General features: G+C 48.0%; 6 protein-coding genes and 1 non-coding gene across 7 annotated transcripts; 4 read left to right on the top strand and 3 right to left on the bottom strand.

Annotated features, from left to right (window-relative positions):
• The first annotated feature begins 476 nt into the window (after window positions 1–476).
• Window positions 477–4,843, top strand: E1B28_002597 (uncharacterized protein). The gene is made up of 12 exons (XM_043159525.1): window positions 477–695; window positions 752–829; window positions 881–1,057; window positions 1,109–1,231; window positions 1,290–1,854; window positions 1,913–2,049; window positions 2,099–2,215; window positions 2,273–2,506; window positions 2,568–2,960; window positions 3,021–4,232; window positions 4,293–4,468; window positions 4,526–4,843. Exons 1-12 carry the CDS (start codon window positions 651–653, stop codon window positions 4,728–4,730), a joined length of 3,462 nt encoding a protein of 1,153 aa, XP_043003128.1. The 5' UTR covers window positions 477–650; the 3' UTR covers window positions 4,731–4,843.
• A 740-nt stretch (window positions 4,844–5,583) lies between these two features.
• Window positions 5,584–5,666, top strand: E1B28_002596. The gene has a single exon. It is a non-coding gene; the product is annotated as a tRNA-Asp (tRNA).
• A 63-nt stretch (window positions 5,667–5,729) lies between these two features.
• E1B28_002595 (uncharacterized protein) lies at window positions 5,730–7,419 on the top strand. Its single transcript, XM_043159524.1, has 8 exons — window positions 5,730–5,827; window positions 5,888–6,028; window positions 6,081–6,206; window positions 6,269–6,292; window positions 6,343–6,458; window positions 6,517–6,788; window positions 6,841–7,188; window positions 7,242–7,419. The coding sequence occupies exons 1-8, from the start codon at window positions 5,768–5,770 to the stop codon at window positions 7,355–7,357; spliced, it is 1,203 nt and encodes a 400-aa protein (XP_043003127.1). The 5' UTR covers window positions 5,730–5,767; the 3' UTR covers window positions 7,358–7,419.
• A 179-nt stretch (window positions 7,420–7,598) lies between these two features.
• Window positions 7,599–8,293, bottom strand: TXNL4A (Thioredoxin-like 4A; the record flags this gene model as incomplete). The annotated part of the gene is made up of 6 exons (XM_043159523.1): window positions 7,599–7,624; window positions 7,679–7,748; window positions 7,805–7,832; window positions 7,888–7,935; window positions 7,987–8,030; window positions 8,081–8,293. The coding sequence occupies 6 exons, from the start codon at window positions 8,291–8,293 to the stop codon at window positions 7,599–7,601; spliced, it is 429 nt and encodes a 142-aa protein (XP_043003126.1).
• A 57-nt stretch (window positions 8,294–8,350) lies between these two features.
• E1B28_002593 (uncharacterized protein) lies at window positions 8,351–9,737 on the top strand. The gene is made up of 4 exons (XM_043159522.1): window positions 8,351–8,607; window positions 8,664–8,775; window positions 8,828–8,960; window positions 9,016–9,737. The coding sequence occupies exons 1-4, from the start codon at window positions 8,360–8,362 to the stop codon at window positions 9,234–9,236; spliced, it is 714 nt and encodes a 237-aa protein (XP_043003125.1). The 5' UTR covers window positions 8,351–8,359; the 3' UTR covers window positions 9,237–9,737.
• Window positions 9,284–12,615, bottom strand: SYF1 (pre-mRNA-splicing factor syf1; the record flags this gene model as incomplete). Its single annotated transcript, XM_043159521.1, has 8 exons — window positions 9,284–9,741; window positions 9,795–9,876; window positions 9,931–10,116; window positions 10,172–10,459; window positions 10,514–10,592; window positions 10,645–10,886; window positions 10,936–11,976; window positions 12,043–12,615. 8 exons carry the CDS (start codon window positions 12,613–12,615, stop codon window positions 9,284–9,286), a joined length of 2,949 nt encoding a protein of 982 aa, XP_043003124.1.
• A 192-nt stretch (window positions 12,616–12,807) lies between these two features.
• Window positions 12,808–17,804, bottom strand: E1B28_002591 (uncharacterized protein; the record flags this gene model as incomplete). The annotated part of the gene is made up of 11 exons (XM_043159520.1): window positions 12,808–12,984; window positions 13,045–13,140; window positions 13,198–13,728; window positions 13,785–14,039; window positions 14,102–14,340; window positions 14,432–15,509; window positions 15,562–15,766; window positions 15,835–16,015; window positions 16,071–16,240; window positions 16,308–17,066; window positions 17,239–17,804. 11 exons carry the CDS (start codon window positions 17,802–17,804, stop codon window positions 12,808–12,810), a joined length of 4,257 nt encoding a protein of 1,418 aa, XP_043003123.1.
• Window positions 17,805–18,099: the final 295 nt, after the last annotated feature.

The following is an 18,099-nucleotide window of genomic DNA, read 5'->3' as shown; positions in this document are numbered from 1 at the left end:
GACTGATGGCTACAGCTCACCATGGTTGTGCACTGTAGAGCAATTGCGGCTCGGGTATGTACTTACTAGGTTCCTTGTATGATGTATTTTGTTGTAGTAGCAAGAATATTATTTATTTTGATTATTGATTATTATCTGGAATTGGATGGAGTCAATTTGAATCAGATATCCGATGCATGTGTACACTACCAGGACTAATCAATTAGAGTCGTCTCAAGTCGGCAGATTGTCCAGACTTCCACTTACAGTCAACTCCAGTTGATTGTTCACAAATCAGTCAGTAGGAATCGGGTTCAGTCGACCGGAATCAACGCATTTCTCATTGGGTTTGAGGTTTGAGGTTTTCTGCAGGCCACCTTGGTCCCGCTAAAATATTCAAACTCCGAGCCATGATATCATGTCTCATGCGCGCGGAGTTTGAATTTGGGGGGCAAGAACGAGTTGTCGTAAACTCGAACTCGTAATATCGTTCGGCTGAAATGTTATCTCAATCTTACCTCGGTTAAGCTGCCGTCGAGTACGTTGCTTCTTGGTTGCTTCTCTCCTACATCCTCTTCGTCTCGAGACTTTATTACACCGCGTTCTGTCGGTTCAACAAGTTTGTAATCCTTGTACAGAAAGAAAGGAAGGGGCGGATTACAGCTTCATAGATGGCTGCTAATGGTACTGCACCATCTGGACTTTCGGCACCCTCAGTGAGTAAAGAATTCGATATCTTCGATGATGCTTTGCCAATGACGCCGGGCTATAGTGGCGACAATACCCTTTCTTCGATCCAGTGTCCGTTAAAGACATCCATGACTCGGGAAGTACGCCGAATATCTTCAAGGTCAGAGCACAATTTGTCATGCAACCAAGTAATTCACTCGTTCTGTCATAGGCTACCCCGGAAATATCAACCATCTCCTCCTCCTCTGCAGGCGTATTATTCGCTGACATTCATGGTTCTATTCATCTTCTGAACCAAGATTTTGAATCCATCAGTAGCTGGATTGGACACGTCGGTGGAAGAGTGACCCATATGGTGGAACGGAAAGGGATTCTAGTTACGCTCGGCGTCAGTTGTCAAGATCTTCAAGTCATTTGGTTTTGCTGCTGACTATAACAGGAAGAAGACGCCGTCCGTTCACCGCTGCTGAAGATCTGGGATTTGAACCAGAAAGATAAGCGCACCACAGCTCCTAGTCTTTTACGTTCCACGAAAATACAACTGGGAAACCGACCCCACCCAGTACGTCTTGATTGTGGAGGTACCCGAGACTATTTAATCTTGATAGCCACTCTACTAGGTAACCACACTTGCGTTATCGGCATCCCTCTCACATCTCGCTGTTGGCCTCGGTGATGGAACCGTCGTCTTGTACAGACACCTCGATCAATCCCTGGCTGCTTCATCTACATCTCTCACCGCGCTTCCTAAACCACGCGTCATTCACGAATCTCCGACTGAACCCATCACAGGCTTAGGGTTTCGCGAACCTACCGTCACCTCAACACAGTCAGTTAATCAAATGAAGCGCAATAGCGCAGAAGAGAACCATTTTGCAGATCCAAACCTTTACCTATTCATAAGCACTACCAGCCGCGTCTTGGTATATCAGGCGACTGGCCGTGGGTCGGGAGCAAATGCCTCTGTAGCTGACGAGATTGGCTGTGGGCTTGGTTGTGCAGCTATGGATGGAGGCATTAGCGCTTTAATACAAGGCGAGAGTTTGACTGCGATTCAATCTGGCGAAGCCGGTCTAGGACGAGGTATGGGTGGTAGGGATTCAGGACGTGCGATGATTGTTGCCAGGGAAGAGGCTCTTTATATGGTCGGAATCGACGGAAGAGGTAACTGCTATGCTCACGAAGGCGAGTGGAGCTCCATAAGCTATCAGCTATACCTTTGAACATTCTTTATCATCTTCAGGCCAAAAGTCGTCAATTCACATACATTCGGCATACGTTGTGATAGTCTCTCCTCCAATCCTTCCCACTGGCTCAGCAGCTTCGGCAACCGTGCGGAACATCGCCCGGGCAGGTGATACTGAAGGTGAAATCACCAAAGCAAGTCCCATCCAACTCGCCCTTAAATTTTGCTGACCGCTGAACGCAGGTCACGATCTTCGATCCCGCCAACAAACTTGTAGCCTTCTCTGGCCCATTCAAAGGAGTACGTGAGGTTATCAGTGCACCTTGGGGTAGCTTATACGTCCTGGAGGATGATGGTGAGGTAAAGTTGCGCCTTTTCTTCGTTGTATCTCCTAGGTCTCACCATTCTGTTGGCCAGTTAACGCACCTATCAGAAAAGCCGACTTCAGCGAAACTCGATATGCTCTACAGCAGAGCATTGTACAGCGGTGCTTTGACGCTTGCACGAACGCACGGTTTGGATGAGAGCAATATCGCCGAGATTCATCGGCGATACGGAGACTATCTTTACGCAAGGGGTGAGTATGAAGCATCGATGGCACAATATATCAAGACTTTGGGACACGTCAAGGCCAGCTATGTGATACGAAAGGCACGAGATTCCCATCACGTCGTTCCTGATTCGATAATAACACTTTTGCGGTTTGTTGTAGTTTTTGGACGCACAACGAATTCACAGCCTTGTCACTTACCTTCAAGAACTACATGCTCAGGGACTCGCAAACTCTGATCACACTACGCTACTCCTCAACACCTATACAAAGCTTAAAGACGTCTCTCGTCTAGACAGTTTCATCAAGACAGAGTCCAAATCTCGTTTACGAGATAACTCCAATAAGAATGCGGGCGTTGAGGCTGAAGTTGAGGAGCTTCCGTTCGACTTGGACACAGCCATAAGAGTTTGTCGCCAGGCTGGTTACTTCGAACATGCAGGATATCTCGCGAAGAAGTATGAGAGGCATGAAGAATACTTGAGGATCCAGATCGAGGATGCTGAAAGGTATGGTGATGCCTTGGCATATCTCAGAAAACTTGGCGTTGATGCGGTCAGTTACTCAGTCACTTATATATGTACCGGATACTGAACATAAACACTGTACTCATAGGCTGAAAGCAACCTCGCGCGCTACGGACGCGCCCTTTTAGCTAATCTACCGGAAGAAACCACGCAATTGTTGATTGATCTCTGCACATCCTCGGGTACAACTCTCGAAGTTATCGATGCTACCGCGGAAGACACACCCAATTTAGCGAACAACAAGTCGTCGGTTCTTACAGCTGCAGCCACTGGAGGCGCATCGTACCTTTCGTACCTTTCCCTCCATCGTGGTCAAGCCTCCGACACAGCAACGATACCTTCCCCTTCAATCAAGACTGTCAAAGGAGGGGATGCATCGTCCGTGCGTGATGAGACAAGTACGGTAAGGAATGGTGAAACTGGAAGCCACCACGACACTCCCCGGACTTTGTCTCCACCCCCATCTGCAGTATCGGCGGGAACAGCAGCAGCAACAACTCTGGCCGCTTCTGGTTTGGTCGGGACTGCAGTAGGAACTTCTCGGCCACCGAGGGTGCAGCCCGCGAAAAGACTCAGTCCTCGTTTATATTTCGCGCATTTCGTAGACCACATGGAACAATTCGTGGTTTTCCTCGAGACGGTCGCGATGAGAAGGTGGGGTCAGAGCGTTGATGTAGACAACAACAGCTTTGAACCTCCCTTGCAATCCCCGGTTGACGTGGAGAGCGGTGAAGATGACGAGGGGAAGGACCAAATTGCGATTTGGAATACCCTACTGGAGTTGTACTTAACCTTGCCTGGAATTTCCGCCACCCCAACTTCTCCTGCACAAAGCGAGTCTACTTTGAGGGAGAAGGCTTTACTAGTTCTGAAAAGTGATAATCTACCTTACGACCCCACACATGCCTTGATTCTGTGTTCGAGTCACGGGTCCACAAAGGGATTGGTGCTGCTATGGGAGAAACTGGGGATGTATGAAGACGTGTTGAGATTTTGGATGGATCGGGACAAGGAAGGAGTTCCAGAAGCATCGGAAGAAGTGGTCAGGCATCTGAGGATGTATGGTCTTAAGTACCCTCATCTATATCCTATCGCACTACGATTCCTGACATCGTCATCGGAGCTTCTGACGAAACATCGGGAGGACGTGGTCGAAGTCGTCAGTCACATCGATCAAGAGGGTATCTTACCTCCACTAGGAGTCATACAGGTGTTGAGTAGGAACGGTGTTGCTAGTGTTGGATTAGTGAAGGAATGGTTGATCCAGAAGATCAAGAAGGAAAGAGAAGAAATTCAAACTGTAAGTTGTTCTGCTTTTTCGTTCAGCTCCTTGTAACATTCGACATTGACTCTTCATTAGGACCAGGAGTGGATCAATTCTTATCGTTTGGAGAGCGCCGAAAAACTCAAACTCGTGGAAGAGTTGTCTGATTCAGCTCATCCGAAGACCTTCACCGTCACCCGATGCTCGACTTGTAGTGCACAGCTTGATCTTCCGAGCATTCATTTCATGTGTAACCACAGTTATCACCAACGGTAAAAACTCTACTGTTCAATTCGAAATCATCAGGTCTAACGTGAACTCTTGATTAGATGCCTTACTGGAAATGATACGGAATGTCCTAAATGTGCCCGAGAACACGGGGTCATTCGCGACATTCGAAGGAACAATGAAATCCTCGCTAACCAACACGATGTTTTCTTGGCCGAAGTCCAGGAAGGAGGATTCAAAGCTGTGGCTGGCGCTTTCAGCCGAGGAATTTTCAACACTCCGAGGCAGGAAGACGCTGTCGTTTAGTTATGGCCGATATTTCTATCCAGTTGCTACTGCTTCATAATAGAGACCCCCGATTACCTCCAGTTACCGTTGCCCCAAATCTGCCCACTGGCGCCAATTTCATACGCTGCCGACTGAGACAGTAGATAGGCGGGTGATCGCGAAAATTACTGATTCTATTGCAACTATAACTCACTGTTATACTGTTATACCTCATAAGCATCGATACCGACATTATCACGAATAATGTCCTGCATCCTGAGTATATTACCCTCATGCGTGCCTTCTACGTCGTTCACTGTCATGCAACCAACCACCCAAAACCACGCTGATCACTCGTGATTAACCCCATCACACAGTTCTTGTCTCCAGTGCCAGTCTGTGCGGATCGTTTCCGGAACGCGTAATCTCCGTCACTTGCCGAGGCCACAGGAAGTACTTAAGTACAGTAGAAACACGCACGAGCAAGTCTCGAAGGTGAAAGTGATAGTCGAAGTGACTCCGTTGACTATGGCCGTGCCAACTCTGTGATGTTGAGGATATATGTTCAGTCATAGTCAAAATGGGTACGAGGCCAGTGGTCTCAGTCGGATCCATGAATTGAACGAGGGTTATAGATTCGGCTTGAGCTAACGGAGTCAGTATTTTGACAGTAGGAGCAACTTGTGGCTCACCAAGGAGCGACAAAAGCTCAAGAAGACAAGGAGGAAGGCTTCATTTTCGGGGGTTTCTAGAAGGGAGATAAGCGAGGAGAAAAAAAATCAGCCCTGCTTGGCCGCTTTATTTTGAACACGATGTGCACTGAGTCTTGAAGTTCGTTCTTCTTATGCGTACGGCCATGATAAATACTTCTTTGCACTAGTAATTTTTGTAATCCCTGGTAGTATATCGGTTAGTACACGCGCCTGTCAACGGTTAATGGCGCGCGAAAGCTGGGTTCGACTCCCAGCCAGGGAGATCATGCAACGTGCAGTTTTTGCGTGGACAATAATATAATTTATAAATGAGAAATCGAGGTACCGTGCGTGACCTGTGCTTTTGACCACCATCTATCGATCATGTCTAACGTCGATACGTCCAAATTTCTGATATCCGAATCGGAACTCATTATCGGTCAAGTCAGCAGTCTCATTAATTGACAATATCATTACCATCTCACGCGCCGTTGGACAATCCAGGCTCGAAAGCATAAAGCAGAGGAATTAAAAACAATCGGTGAACCACTACAACTCTCTGGGAAAGCATTGGCCATTGAGGTAGTGGGGAACTCGGTTTGGATCGGAGACAATACAACTGCAGCTCGTAAAATTGACTTAGAGGTGCGTAGATAGCTTTTGTTCTTTCTTTCTTCGCTGACAACGTGAAGTTCAGTCGCGACACACACTACAAATATACCGGGGCCACAGAGGACCGGTCTCCGCCCTTGCTCTCTTCAAAACCGTTCCTTCTGATGGTTCAGAACCTCGCCAGATTCTCATCACTGGATCTTGGGATCAGGTGTTTCGAATGTCCATAAATCCCCTCCAGACACGCAAACTGACGGTTGGCTCACCTTCCAGACAATCAAGTTTTGGGATACCAATGTATGTTTCTTCCAGACAAGTTGTTTTGCTACTGATATATGGAGCATCAGACAAAAGAGATAATCTCCTCAACTGACGCGCACTCCGACTTTGTCAAGAGTCTGCTGGTCTTTCCCAAATTGAATCTTCTCGTATCTGGAAGTTCGGATAAGCTTGTACGATTCTGGTGTGTTCCATCTTCGCTATCCACCATTAATTTCGACACTCATTCGGTTCGCTCGTAGGGATCTGACATCAGCTTTAAATGGAGAGCCTCTACAGAGCAGCGGCTCGATCTCATCGCATACTCGACCAGTTGAATGTCTTGACGGACTGGAGCTCGGTAATGGAAACGCCGAACTCTACACAGCGGATACGATGGGCTTCGCTTTCCTTTGGGCACTATCCAGGGATAACAGTTCACCCCCAAGATGGAGAGGAACACTCAAAACAGAATTCAAGTATCATCGGACCAATATCTCCGATTTACACTACGGGAACGGTCAGCTATGGACTGGTTAGTCATTTCTTCCTATATGAAGGGACGTAAACTGAACAATCCTCCTAAGCTTCCCTCGACGAAACAGTGCACATTCGCAACTTATCTCCGGCCCTCGAAAAGCAGAAACCACCTCCGCCTATTACGCATCCTGTTGGCGTCCGTTGTATACTCCCCCTCCCTTTGTCTGTGCTCGCCGAGCCGTATCTCATTACAGGAGCCGGAGATGTCTTGCGCGTGTACGACACGTCGTCCCTTACTGAACCTGAGCTACTGAACGAATTCGACGCTCACTGGCACGACATCACGGATATCCGCCTGTGGCTACGGAAGTCCCAAAATGATGGCATCGTCAAAGTAGAGCCATGGATCATTTCGACTGGGATCGATTCGACTATCCGGAGATGGCGGTTACAAGGTGTGTTGGAATTATGGACGTCGTGTTCAACCCCTGGACTTATCTCATAACAGACATATTGGTGAGGAATTCTGTCAAACCCAAAGCCGTTCACCCGCCTGTGAAAAGTGAATTCAAGATGACCGCCGAAGAAGAGGAAGAGCTAGCTGAGTTACTTGACTCAGACTGATTTCATCCTCGCCGCGTGAACTATCCAAGACTATCGACTGTAGCAAAAAATAATGATACATACCTCCCTAAATCAAACGACGAAACAAGACTTCACTCCTTGGTTTTCGTCAGGTTGCTGAGTATCGGTTACTCGAGGCTCCGAGTAGCGTTATAGATTAAAACAGGACTCTTATGGCGAAAAAAAATATGATCATATAACAAGGGGAAATACGGACAAAGGGATTTGACCAGAGAGGAACTTAATACCTGTAACGTGTGGAATAATCTAAAAAGATATAGAATGAGTGGAGTATGGAGGTAGCAGAAAGTTTCGGCGCACCCTTGGGAGAAACAACAAGACCACGCCCTTTGGAGGCACCTCGATAAACTGTTTCAATGATGTCAATCAACTAAGAGGGGAATCATGTAAGTATGTTCGGCGAGAGATGGGGATGATGATGCTCACTTCTTGTTTATTATCCATAGCCCAGTTACTGGGGGAGGGAAAGGTCATTGAAAGCACATGGGGAAAGGGAAGATGACCCTTACATCTTGTTGTTGTTACCAGTGCCCAAATCGATCATAATGTGCTTATTCCTGGATTGATTATTGTAAGATAATCTTAACACGATAGCGCCACCGTCCCACCGATAGAAGAACATGACTGTGCATGGGTCGTATAACTCGTACATCTTGAAGGAAACCATGAGTGGCACGTCACAAAAAACCATACTGGACGCACCTTGTTAAAGTCTGGTACCTCTGTAATGTCGCAAAGATAAATAACCGCGAAGTTCTGGACCTTTTCTGCAACTGAGTAGAGGGTTTCGTCCATTGTCATACATTGACTATCCCAGTCATGGCCGAATCTGATGACAACGATACGATCTTCTTCAGATTTTATAGCTTCGTCGACGTGCCAGCCAGAGGGGAGATGAGGGAGGAAATAGGACATGGCGGTTGAGAATCAAGAGGTTGCCGCCTTGTAACGTGACGGCCACGACCATTCTCTGCAACAACGATGAGCGGCCGTCTCGCATCCTTTCGTGGCCCTTCGACTCCCACCTCATCACCAGTGCAGCATAGGACAGCCAGCGGCAGCGTACCCTCTTCTCCATCGTCTTCCAGAGTAAATGAATCGACCTATCACCGCAAAACCAGAACCCTACTCCAAGAATTACGAACTATAACCGAAACATGGGATGATCTCGTCCTAATCGATGGCTTAAAAGCTGCAAAAAGCCTTGTTGACACTCGTACGGATCTCGAGTACGACAGTCCTTCTCAGATATCCTTTCCAATGCCATTCAATCCAATTCACCCAGCAATGCGCTCTCACTCATTCCCGATCGTCTTCCTCGCTCTCGTATGGTTACACCAAAGCTGGCTATTATGGAGAAACGAATAGTTGACCTCGAAAATACCATCTCTAAACTGGTGAGAATTCTACTATAACGCGAAAAATCCTGACACTCAACACCAAAGTTAGCAAAAACAATTCAGAAGGATGTGTGCCGTGATCGAGAACTTTGAAGCCCTTGTCATCGAAGCACACAAAAATAAAGGATGGCAATGGGTAGAGAAAGAACCCCTGTGGACTACGTGGTCTCTCAACAAGTTTGGTACGTCAACTGGAGGCACTCAATGATGATAAGAATCAATGTTTAGCGGGAGTAGCATCCACCATTCCAGATATTCTCGTCCCCTATCACCGGTCGCTCAATGAACATGTCACTCTGGTAAACATCCTTCGAAGTCACTCAACTCCCTTCGAAACCTCCCGAATCGCCATTGCGAAATGGGCGGAGCAAGCTTGGCTCGAAGATTCCAGTTGGGAGATGCAATGGGAGGACTTGTGTGCTGCAGAGGTTGACCATTGGAACTCTTCCAACAAATAAACGACAAGTAGATTATAGTGGGTAGTACAAACAACAGAGCAAAAACATCAAACATCCTCATCGTCCGATATATGTATCTCATCTGCATTAGCCGCAACTGCAGCGGAAGCATCCTCCGGCGGCTGGTACAGGGCAGTCTTCGTTGCTGCAACAAATCCTCCTACCTGTCTCTCAGCGGCTGCCATAGCATCTGGCGCCTCTGCAATCTCCACCTTTTTCTCCGCCCCATTCTTAGCAGCGATCGTCTGAGCGGCGATGTAGTGTGCCTCCGTATTGAACTGTGCCTGGACACTACGCTTGATTCGAAGCATCTCTCGGAAGGTGTCTTCTGATCCCGTCTCGATTTCGAAATCGTTCCATTCCTTCCAGAACTTTTCATTAACTCTGGGATCGCAGAATTGAGATGCGTGGGCGTAGATAGCCCGTGCACGGTCGATTTCACCGAGTTTGCGTTCCAAGGCTGCAAATCGTAGACACATTTCTGCGGTCTGCCGATCAGGGAGTACTGCGAGGAAAGTGTCAATACACAGAGTGGAAGAATCATGACTTGAACCTCACGTTCAAGAGCTCGCTCATAAATAGGTCGAGTTGCAGGCAAGCCGTAATTAGCGGTCGCTTTGGCAATGTAGATGGTGAACATCTAGAGTGGTGTGATGTTGGTTCGAGGGACAGATGTAGAGAAAAAAGTACGCACCTCAAACTTGTCTTCATCGGCCACCACTTGAGTTCCACGCTCATAGATCGACATCGCACGCTTAATCAGTCCAAACTCCTCTTCGAACTTGCCGTACATGAGGAAAAGAGGCTTGCAAGATTTTGCAGGACATTTCTCTAACGCCTGCTCAAACAAATCTCTTGCACGTTCAACTTTGGTGCCGCCCTGAACAGCCCAGAGTTGAGTTGATCTCGAAGGAGCAAATGAGGAACCGACTTACATAGCGTTTAACAAATTTGGAGAGGTAAATATTCCAGATTTCAAAGGATACCGGGAAGGTGAAGAGTTCGACGCCTCGCTCGTATACCTTGAAGCTTTCTTCGAAGTATTTGTTGCTCTCCAAGAAAGCAGCATAGTTTACGATGATCTGTGCGTTCGCAATCCGGAGCTCAAGGATCTTGTCGTACACTTTCTTAGTCGTCTCAACGGTACCTAACGACTCCTCTAGATCAACGTAAAATGACCATAGTTTCAAGGACTTGAATAGACGTGTCTGGGCTGATAATGACTGATATCAAATAGTTCAGCTCGGGGGGTAATTCTTTGAATAGAAACGACGTACATGGTCGTGGTAGTTGATTTTGGTGTCCTTGGGAATAGCAGCAGCCCTCTGCAGGACCCTGATGGCTTCATCGTGATTTCTGGAATGTAAAACGATGAGTAAATTCCAAAGGTAGAAGAGATTCGAGGTACTCCTGTCGAATTTCCAATTCAGCCCATTCACACCACACTTCTGCGAGGTCTTCCACAGCTTTGAAGTTAACCTTGGTAGCATTTTCCAAGATTTTCCGTGCACTATCGAGATCTTCTTCAGCCTCGCCAGTAGTGCCACCTTCCTCGTAAAACTTGGCAAAATTAATGTATAATCTATGAAGGTTGGCAGTTGCTTTCCGCGGAACAATTGTTTCAAGAGCTTTGGTGTAAGTTTCTGCGACCTAATGACAGCCATGAGAAAGGGAAATTACAGTGACCGTCTAAACCTACCTTTTTATCGTCTTGACCCCACAACGCAACCCTCTTCTCCCACTCCTGCACATCATTCGGATTGCGCCTAATCAAGACATCGTTCACTAGGAACGGCCGTCTGTCCATCAACTCCTCAAACCCCTTCATATGTACGTCCAGCTCTTGCTCCGTCTCAGCAGCCTCCTCCTCGTCCTCCTCGTCGTTGAGACTGTCCATCAAGGCACTTATTAAAGACTCTCCGAATTCAGCATAAGCATCGAATACTTGTGTAAAATCTCGAATTGTCAAAACCGAAGCGAGACCTTTTTCGAACATTTCTTTTGCACGGTCAAATTCTGAACGTTTGATCCAATAGGTCGCCAAGCCCGTCCAAAGTCGCCCAGCTTGATCCTTATAGACAGAGAACCCGTCCTTCTCGATAACTTGTTCAATGTTTATCCTGCGAGGGCTCGACGGATCCTCATCTTCATCATAAGCCGGAAGAGCATTTCCATCTGCATCAACCGCAACAGGAGGACCAGCTACGCGTATAAGTTGTCCATCGACAGACGCCGGCTCTTGGTCCTCTACCTTCATCGCTTCCTTTTCTTCTTCTGCTTTCGCAGCAGCAGCATGCGATTCTATAGTTTCTTCGACATCCAAACCAACATCATCGGAAAACTTCTCCACCAGATTGATCCAATCTTCCAAAAGTTGATAAGGGCTTTTACCCTCCGGGCTTGAGTACTCCCCTCTGGCAGCTTTACGAGCCAACGAAAGAAGCAGCTTAGCAGCCTCGAGTGGCCGAGGAGAACCCAACACCGGAGAGAGAAGAAGGTCGGTGTAGTGTTCCGTTACGCTAGGGTCAATCGCAATGTATCGACGAAACGCTGCAACAGTGGTAGCACCACCTCGTTGCTCGGCCCACAGTAAATACCGTACCCATATACGTTGGTGAAGAGATGGAGGCAACGTCCTCAACGCTCTGTCAAACGTCCTTCGTGCATGCGAATGAGAAAGTGGTGAGGGGCATAGAGGGTGGAAAAAGATGGAAGAGTACATCAACCATAGTCGCGGTAGCTACAGAAAGAGAGTGTGTGTCAATCAAATCAAGAGCAGACATTGAGAAAAAGCCAGTAAACGCACCTTGGGCAACCACATCAGCGCACGTTCAAAGACCGCAACCAAAGATTTCCACTCCTCCCACCCGATGGCCCCATTCAACCCTCCCTCCCATCGCTCAAGGTCCTCTTTTTCATCCACCAACGCGTCCTTCATCTCGGGAAACTTCTTTCTACCACCCGCTCTCTTTTTGATGACTTGTTTCCCCAACACGTATGACATGCGCATCGTCAAATAGGACTTCCATAGTTTGAATGAGTTCGGAAACTGCACGAGTGCCGATTCGTAAAGGTAGGTGAGGCGTTGAAGAGTGAGGCGCGCATAAGGCGTCGAAAGTGGCCCAAGTAGAGCTGAGATCTCCTCTGGAAGCTCGTGCTTTTCAATTTTGCTTTGAGCAGCGTATAATTCCCGAGTCGTATGTATCGCTGTCCACCATGCTCGAAAAGATTGAGGATTTCGTAAAAGATCTTCTTCTCGGTGCAGGTCTTTGGAAGTGAGAAGGTCTGGGTTCGACTTTGGGTGGGGAATCGGATTTGTGAGAGGGAAGAGGGACTGGAGCTCGTCCAGCGAAGGACGTTTTTGGGCTACAGACGGCATCGCAGTCAACCACTAAGTCTTACTCTCCCACGCTGGGCTTGACAATAATTCAACATGTTACGAAAAAAGAATACAAAATCTTATTTACAAAGAACCAATACGAAAAGATCATAGCAATCCTGGAAAAACAAAGCTTGGCAATACACACAATCGTTCAAAACCCATCAAGAGGGAAAAAGTAAGTCAAATAGTTCATGACACCGGCACAACCTTCCGTCGTAGAGCATCCTGTACATCAGAGATTGACCTGGCAATATCAAGAGTAGGAGGTCCCCCCGGTATCGGAATGGCAAGGCGCTGTTTCGTTGTGTTGAGCAACACCTGAACGTTAGGTACAACTCTTGGAATGAAATCAGTAATAAGTTTGTCCTGAACCGAGGAATTATTAGCCACTTTCACCCCACAGAACAACAAGTAAGACCGTCACACCTCTGGACGCAGCATAGCAACTGATCGTTGCAGCCACCACAAGGAAGTTTTGAGCGATTCATCGCTAGGAGAAAGCTCTCCGACTAACGCAGATAGCTAAAAGTTCGAACATCAGCTAAAGGAAATCAAAAGTATTACAAAAGATATACGGACTCGATGAACCAAAGTCAAGATAACGGCCTGCGAAACAAGAACTTGGCCATTCAATGGCATAATCAACTCTGGATTTGTATGCGCCAGCAAGTCCCGCAGCTTATTGGCGTCCTGTGTATGTAAAACACCAAGATAAATTTCATCCCATTGTTCCGGCTTAATGGGAGGAGTTCGGTCGGTTTGGGTAGGTTGAGGGATAGTAGCAGGATGAGAAGCCTGGGGTGCCGCAATGGTTGTAGAAAACCATTGCGGTATTTGTTGAGGAAGAACTTGTGGCGGTGGGAAGTTGCCATGACCCACAGGGAAGTTGTTCGAGGCTGAAGATGAAAGATTAGACTGGACATTCGGCTGTCGGAGATGAGGTTGGTTCATCGACGACCCGCCACTCGATCCTGAAGGCGAGCTATGGGGCTGAGGACCGGGCTGTATGTGATGAAGGGGTCCAGAAGAGGGGGGAGGATGGCTCAAAGTCAAGAACTTCACTTGATCGGACAATGTGCGGACGGAACGCTCAAGGTCGCGTATAGAATTCTACAAAGAAAAACGAGTGAGCAAAACATATCGAAACAGGACCTTGAAGGACTCACCTCTTGATTCCGCATGGCTTCGTTCTGCCACCCAGTCAACTCGGTCTTCATGGAATGAATCTCATTGCGAAGTTCGCGAATGATTTCTTGATGCATGGCAGTCGCTTGTTGCGAGTAAACCGGCATGAGCGTTTTCGAAATGGCGTCCTTGATATGACGATCGATCAACGGCGCCAGGTTGTTGGAAAGCAGATGCGAGAAATGTCCAGAGATGTCGGGTCGCAATAACAGTTTCTCAATTTCAATAGGCAAGTTCTTTGTTTGAAAGGATATGAGTGCCACTGGACAAACAGACGGAAAAACTCCAGGGAACGTACCTGGCTAATGATGTCAACCAAACCAGACCCAACCTGATCATGCAGAGCAGTCTTGACCTCGTGTTTCGTGATGGCCTCAAGCGATGGCAACACCGAATTCTGAACTTCGCTCTTTACAGCCATCTCCACAACCCTTGTCGTGTTCTTCGTGAGCTCATTCGAGATCAACTTGAGGATCTTTTCTTGTCGTGAAAAATCTTCAGCTTGTTCATGAGCCCGAGCTTCCTCCATGCGTTGATCTATATGTACAGGTCGTGTCGTGATAGAGGTTTGTGGCGAACCAAAGTCAACAGAAGATAACAACACGAAACAAATTAACCCATGACTTACGTTGTTTGTCCATCTCTTTGCCGAACATCTTGCTGATACGATTATGAAGGCTTTCTTCCGTCTTTCTTATCTCCTTCGTGATCGCCTGACCCAGAACACTTTCATTAACAAGACCCGTGTCGCCTGACTTGTTGGTATTCCGGTCACCTCTGTCCTCACCACCAAACTTGACCTTTCCGCCCCTTCCACCCTTGCTCTTGGGCTCTGTACGGCCCTCATCCCTCGCTACATCACCTTCAATCTCCTCAGAGGGCGGCGTCCGCATCCTAGGCGGGTGAATCGCAAGAGCAGCAGTAGAGGCGACTGGTTGTTGCGACAACCCAACGTTCTGACCACGTTCACGTTGATTCTTGTTAGACGTGTTCAACGGGGGATGCTCATAAACAGCAGTAGGAGCACTCGTGATCTGAGCAGCCATATGATGAAGCGGCGTATAAGCAGGGAATTTAGCTTGTGCAGTATTCATCGCAGCATCAAACCACTCCTTCCTAATCAAGATCTGATCAACGCCACTAGAGTGCACCGAAAACGCGACCAGAGCCAGCTCCCCAGGAGGAACTTTGGCCGCAATACAAGCGGCGTAGGATTCATCCCCGTTCGGATCAGCATATTCGGTGAGAATCACAAAGTGTATCGTAGGCTTGATGCCACTGAACTCGACAACTTGTTCGAAATAGCCTCTGATAGCTTCTTCACCGTTGCCAATAGACGCTTCAAGATTGATTCTGAGAGCAATCAAACTGTCTCTGCGACTATTGGCTACCCAAAGCGTTTGAATACGCCCGTCATAAATGGAATGACCAAACATGTCAGGGTCTTCATGAGCACCATTCACAAATTTGACCGTGGATAGGACGCTCTTTGTTGTCATCGAAAGTAGCTGGTATATCGTGCCGTTCTTGCGTCCAACAATAATTCTTCCGTCAACGAAAGTGAGAGAAGAGGGCACGTCTTCTCCTCGGACTTTATATGTCGAGAATGGAAGTTGGTCGTGGATGTTCCAGATAGTGAGGGTGGAATCCACGGAAATAGAAGCAAGAGTGTAATGAATGACATCGAAGTCGAAAGCTACAAGCGGCTACAGAATGGGCGGTTAGCACTGTGTGGATAAATACGACTCATGAGCTCACCGATAAAAGGGAAAAGGCCTGACTAATTTCGTGCAAGTCGGACTGGACAAGAACTCGTCCACGCATGACGTCGGCATCAGCAAGATGAAGCAAGAAAATTTGGGATTCAGAGGCAACGGCCAGCGTATCGGGTTCCTTTGGATGCCATTTGACGAGATTGAGGGGCAAATGGTCCGTGGGTCCGACACACAGTAATAGCTGACCACTGTACACGCATTTAATGGAACTATCAACAAAGAGGGGGTGGGGAGGGGAAACGGTCTTTCCACTCACGGAACATCATCAGTAATAATATCGGGTAGCTCCCAAACCACAAATCCGCCATCGGAAGTGACACCTGCGAGTCTGTTTCCGTAAACGGCCATATCGGTGACACTAGTACTGGGAGGGAATACAGCTGGAAGCTGAAGAAGAGTACGGTCGCCGCTAGAGCGAGAAATCACCCGAATACGACCTTTTGAGTTACTATATTGAGACAAGAACTCGACAGGAATTCGTGTACCACATACCCTTCGTCATAGCATAAGCCACCCATGTAGTCGCACCGATAGTGGTTCCAGGTAAAAACACAGTGTCCTGTTTCACGAGGGCAATGGCAGTCGACTTGACGGTATCTCGGGGAGACTGAATCTCATCCAGTGGTTGCGATACATCAAAAATAATGTTCTGTGCCTGTGGGCTGCTTAAATGGCAAAATAGCCTAAATAAGAAAAAACGAGTACAAAACGTGGAAAAGTACAACGCACCTAGGACTGTTCACATTCTTGGCATTCCTCCCATTCTTTGCTCTCAAGCTTCCTCTTGTTCCTGGGCCAGGCGAGCTCTCCTTTTCCCTTCTGCTAGAGTTGTTACTGGGACCACCGGTAGACTGGTTATGCTGACCACTAGGGGACTCTAGCCGAGCACGCTGAGCCTGCGCCTTGGGAGGAGAAGAACGAGGAGAAGCGTTGCGGGGTGGGGCTCCAGCGGGTTTCGGCGGAAGAGGAGGAGGAGGAACGCGGCTCTGGTCTCCGAGAGTATACTCACCCCCAGCTCCGAAGTAGGGATCATAACTAGGGTGAGATGTCGGAACAGGCGGTGGAGGTAGCTGGGCACGAGCCAAGCTCTCCAACAAGTTATCCACGGACTGGCGTTTTGGATCTGTTAAAGCAGTCCACGAGCTACTATCATCGGTACCACTAGTACCAGTAGAAGGGTTTGGAAGCGGTTTCTTCTTGACAGAGCTGGTAGAAGACAACGCATCAAATGGAGAAACAAAGTCGAACATGGTCTTGCGAGGAGAAGGTGGCTGCTGCTGCTGCTGCTGTTGCTGACTGGGAGCAGGCTGGGATTGGGGCGACTGATAGGACTGCATGGAGGGCTGCACGGCTTGTGATGTTTCGATGGCAGGATCGTGCTGTGGGTAAGATCTATATTCACTCTCGTGCTGGTTGGCAGAATAAGGTGGCGTTGGAGCCAAGCCAGAACTTCTATGGTTTTCGGGATAGTTTGACCTGGGTGGATTTCTAGAGAAACAAGGCGCGAAAAAAAAAAAAGGGTCAACAGACGAACAAGCAATAACGGAAAATGGAATTGTAAACGCGACAGAATGATGGATAGCCATGCTGAACCCTCGTGTGGGTTGCCGAGTAAAATAATAATAATAAAATGGACATGCATAGGGAACGAGGCACTCACCCAGCCATCAACTGCTCGAGAAGAAACTTTCCCTGGGCTTCGCTATGAGATGGAGAGGTACCAGACCGCTGGGAGGAGCCGGGAGGAGTTGGAATTTGTTGAGCTTGCGGTTGAGAACCTGCTGCAGCAGGTGCAGGCTGACTTGGAGCGGAAGGTGGACCACCAAGGAGAGAGAGAAGAGCACTCTGCCTGCTATCAGATACAGAGGAGTTTGAAGGAGCGGGAGGGGTTGCAGGATCGTCTGAGATCGACATGACGGGCGTAGTTGGAGCAGAATTAATGTTGGAATAGTCATCAGCTACAGATTGGGATGAAGAGGGATGATGGTCGGAGGGCGAGGCTGAAGAAAGGTTTTGAAATAAAGACTCGATCTGATTCGGGGACGATACATTATGGGATAGATACGCAGGTTGAGATTGTTGTTGTTGAGCCTGCTGCTGAGACTGCTGTTGTTGATGTTGCTGTTGCTGCTGAGGTTGTTGCTGCTGCTGAGGAGAGATTGTATGCGGCGGCGACGAACCACGAGAGAACAGGTCGAGAATGGACGCGTTGGAACGATTTTCCATAGAGCAGAGCGCAGGGAACGACGGGGAAGGTGTTGAGATAGAGATAACGGCCAAAAGTTATTCTATTTTTCATTATTTTCTTAAACACGCGCCAAACACGAGGCTACGGCAATCCCCTCCCGCGTCACGCGACGTCCAGGACTCGGAAATGGAAACTGAGACGTATCGGTGACTGCAGCTGGCTAATCGAGCTCAAGTTACGCTTCAGGGCTTCATATCTCCATGTACAAGGCCCCGAAGCAGACACGTCGTGCACGCGGGATCCTTCTTCTGTGCCATCACTTGTTCCTACTCA

This window comes from Marasmius oreades, chromosome 10 (assembly GCF_018924745.1).
Source record: "Marasmius oreades isolate 03SP1 chromosome 10, whole genome shotgun sequence".
In the NCBI taxonomy this organism is placed as follows: Eukaryota; Fungi; Basidiomycota; class Agaricomycetes; order Agaricales; family Marasmiaceae; genus Marasmius; species Marasmius oreades.
The sequence above is the reverse complement of the archived record's forward strand: the minus strand, read 5'-3'. Positions and strand labels throughout refer to the sequence as shown.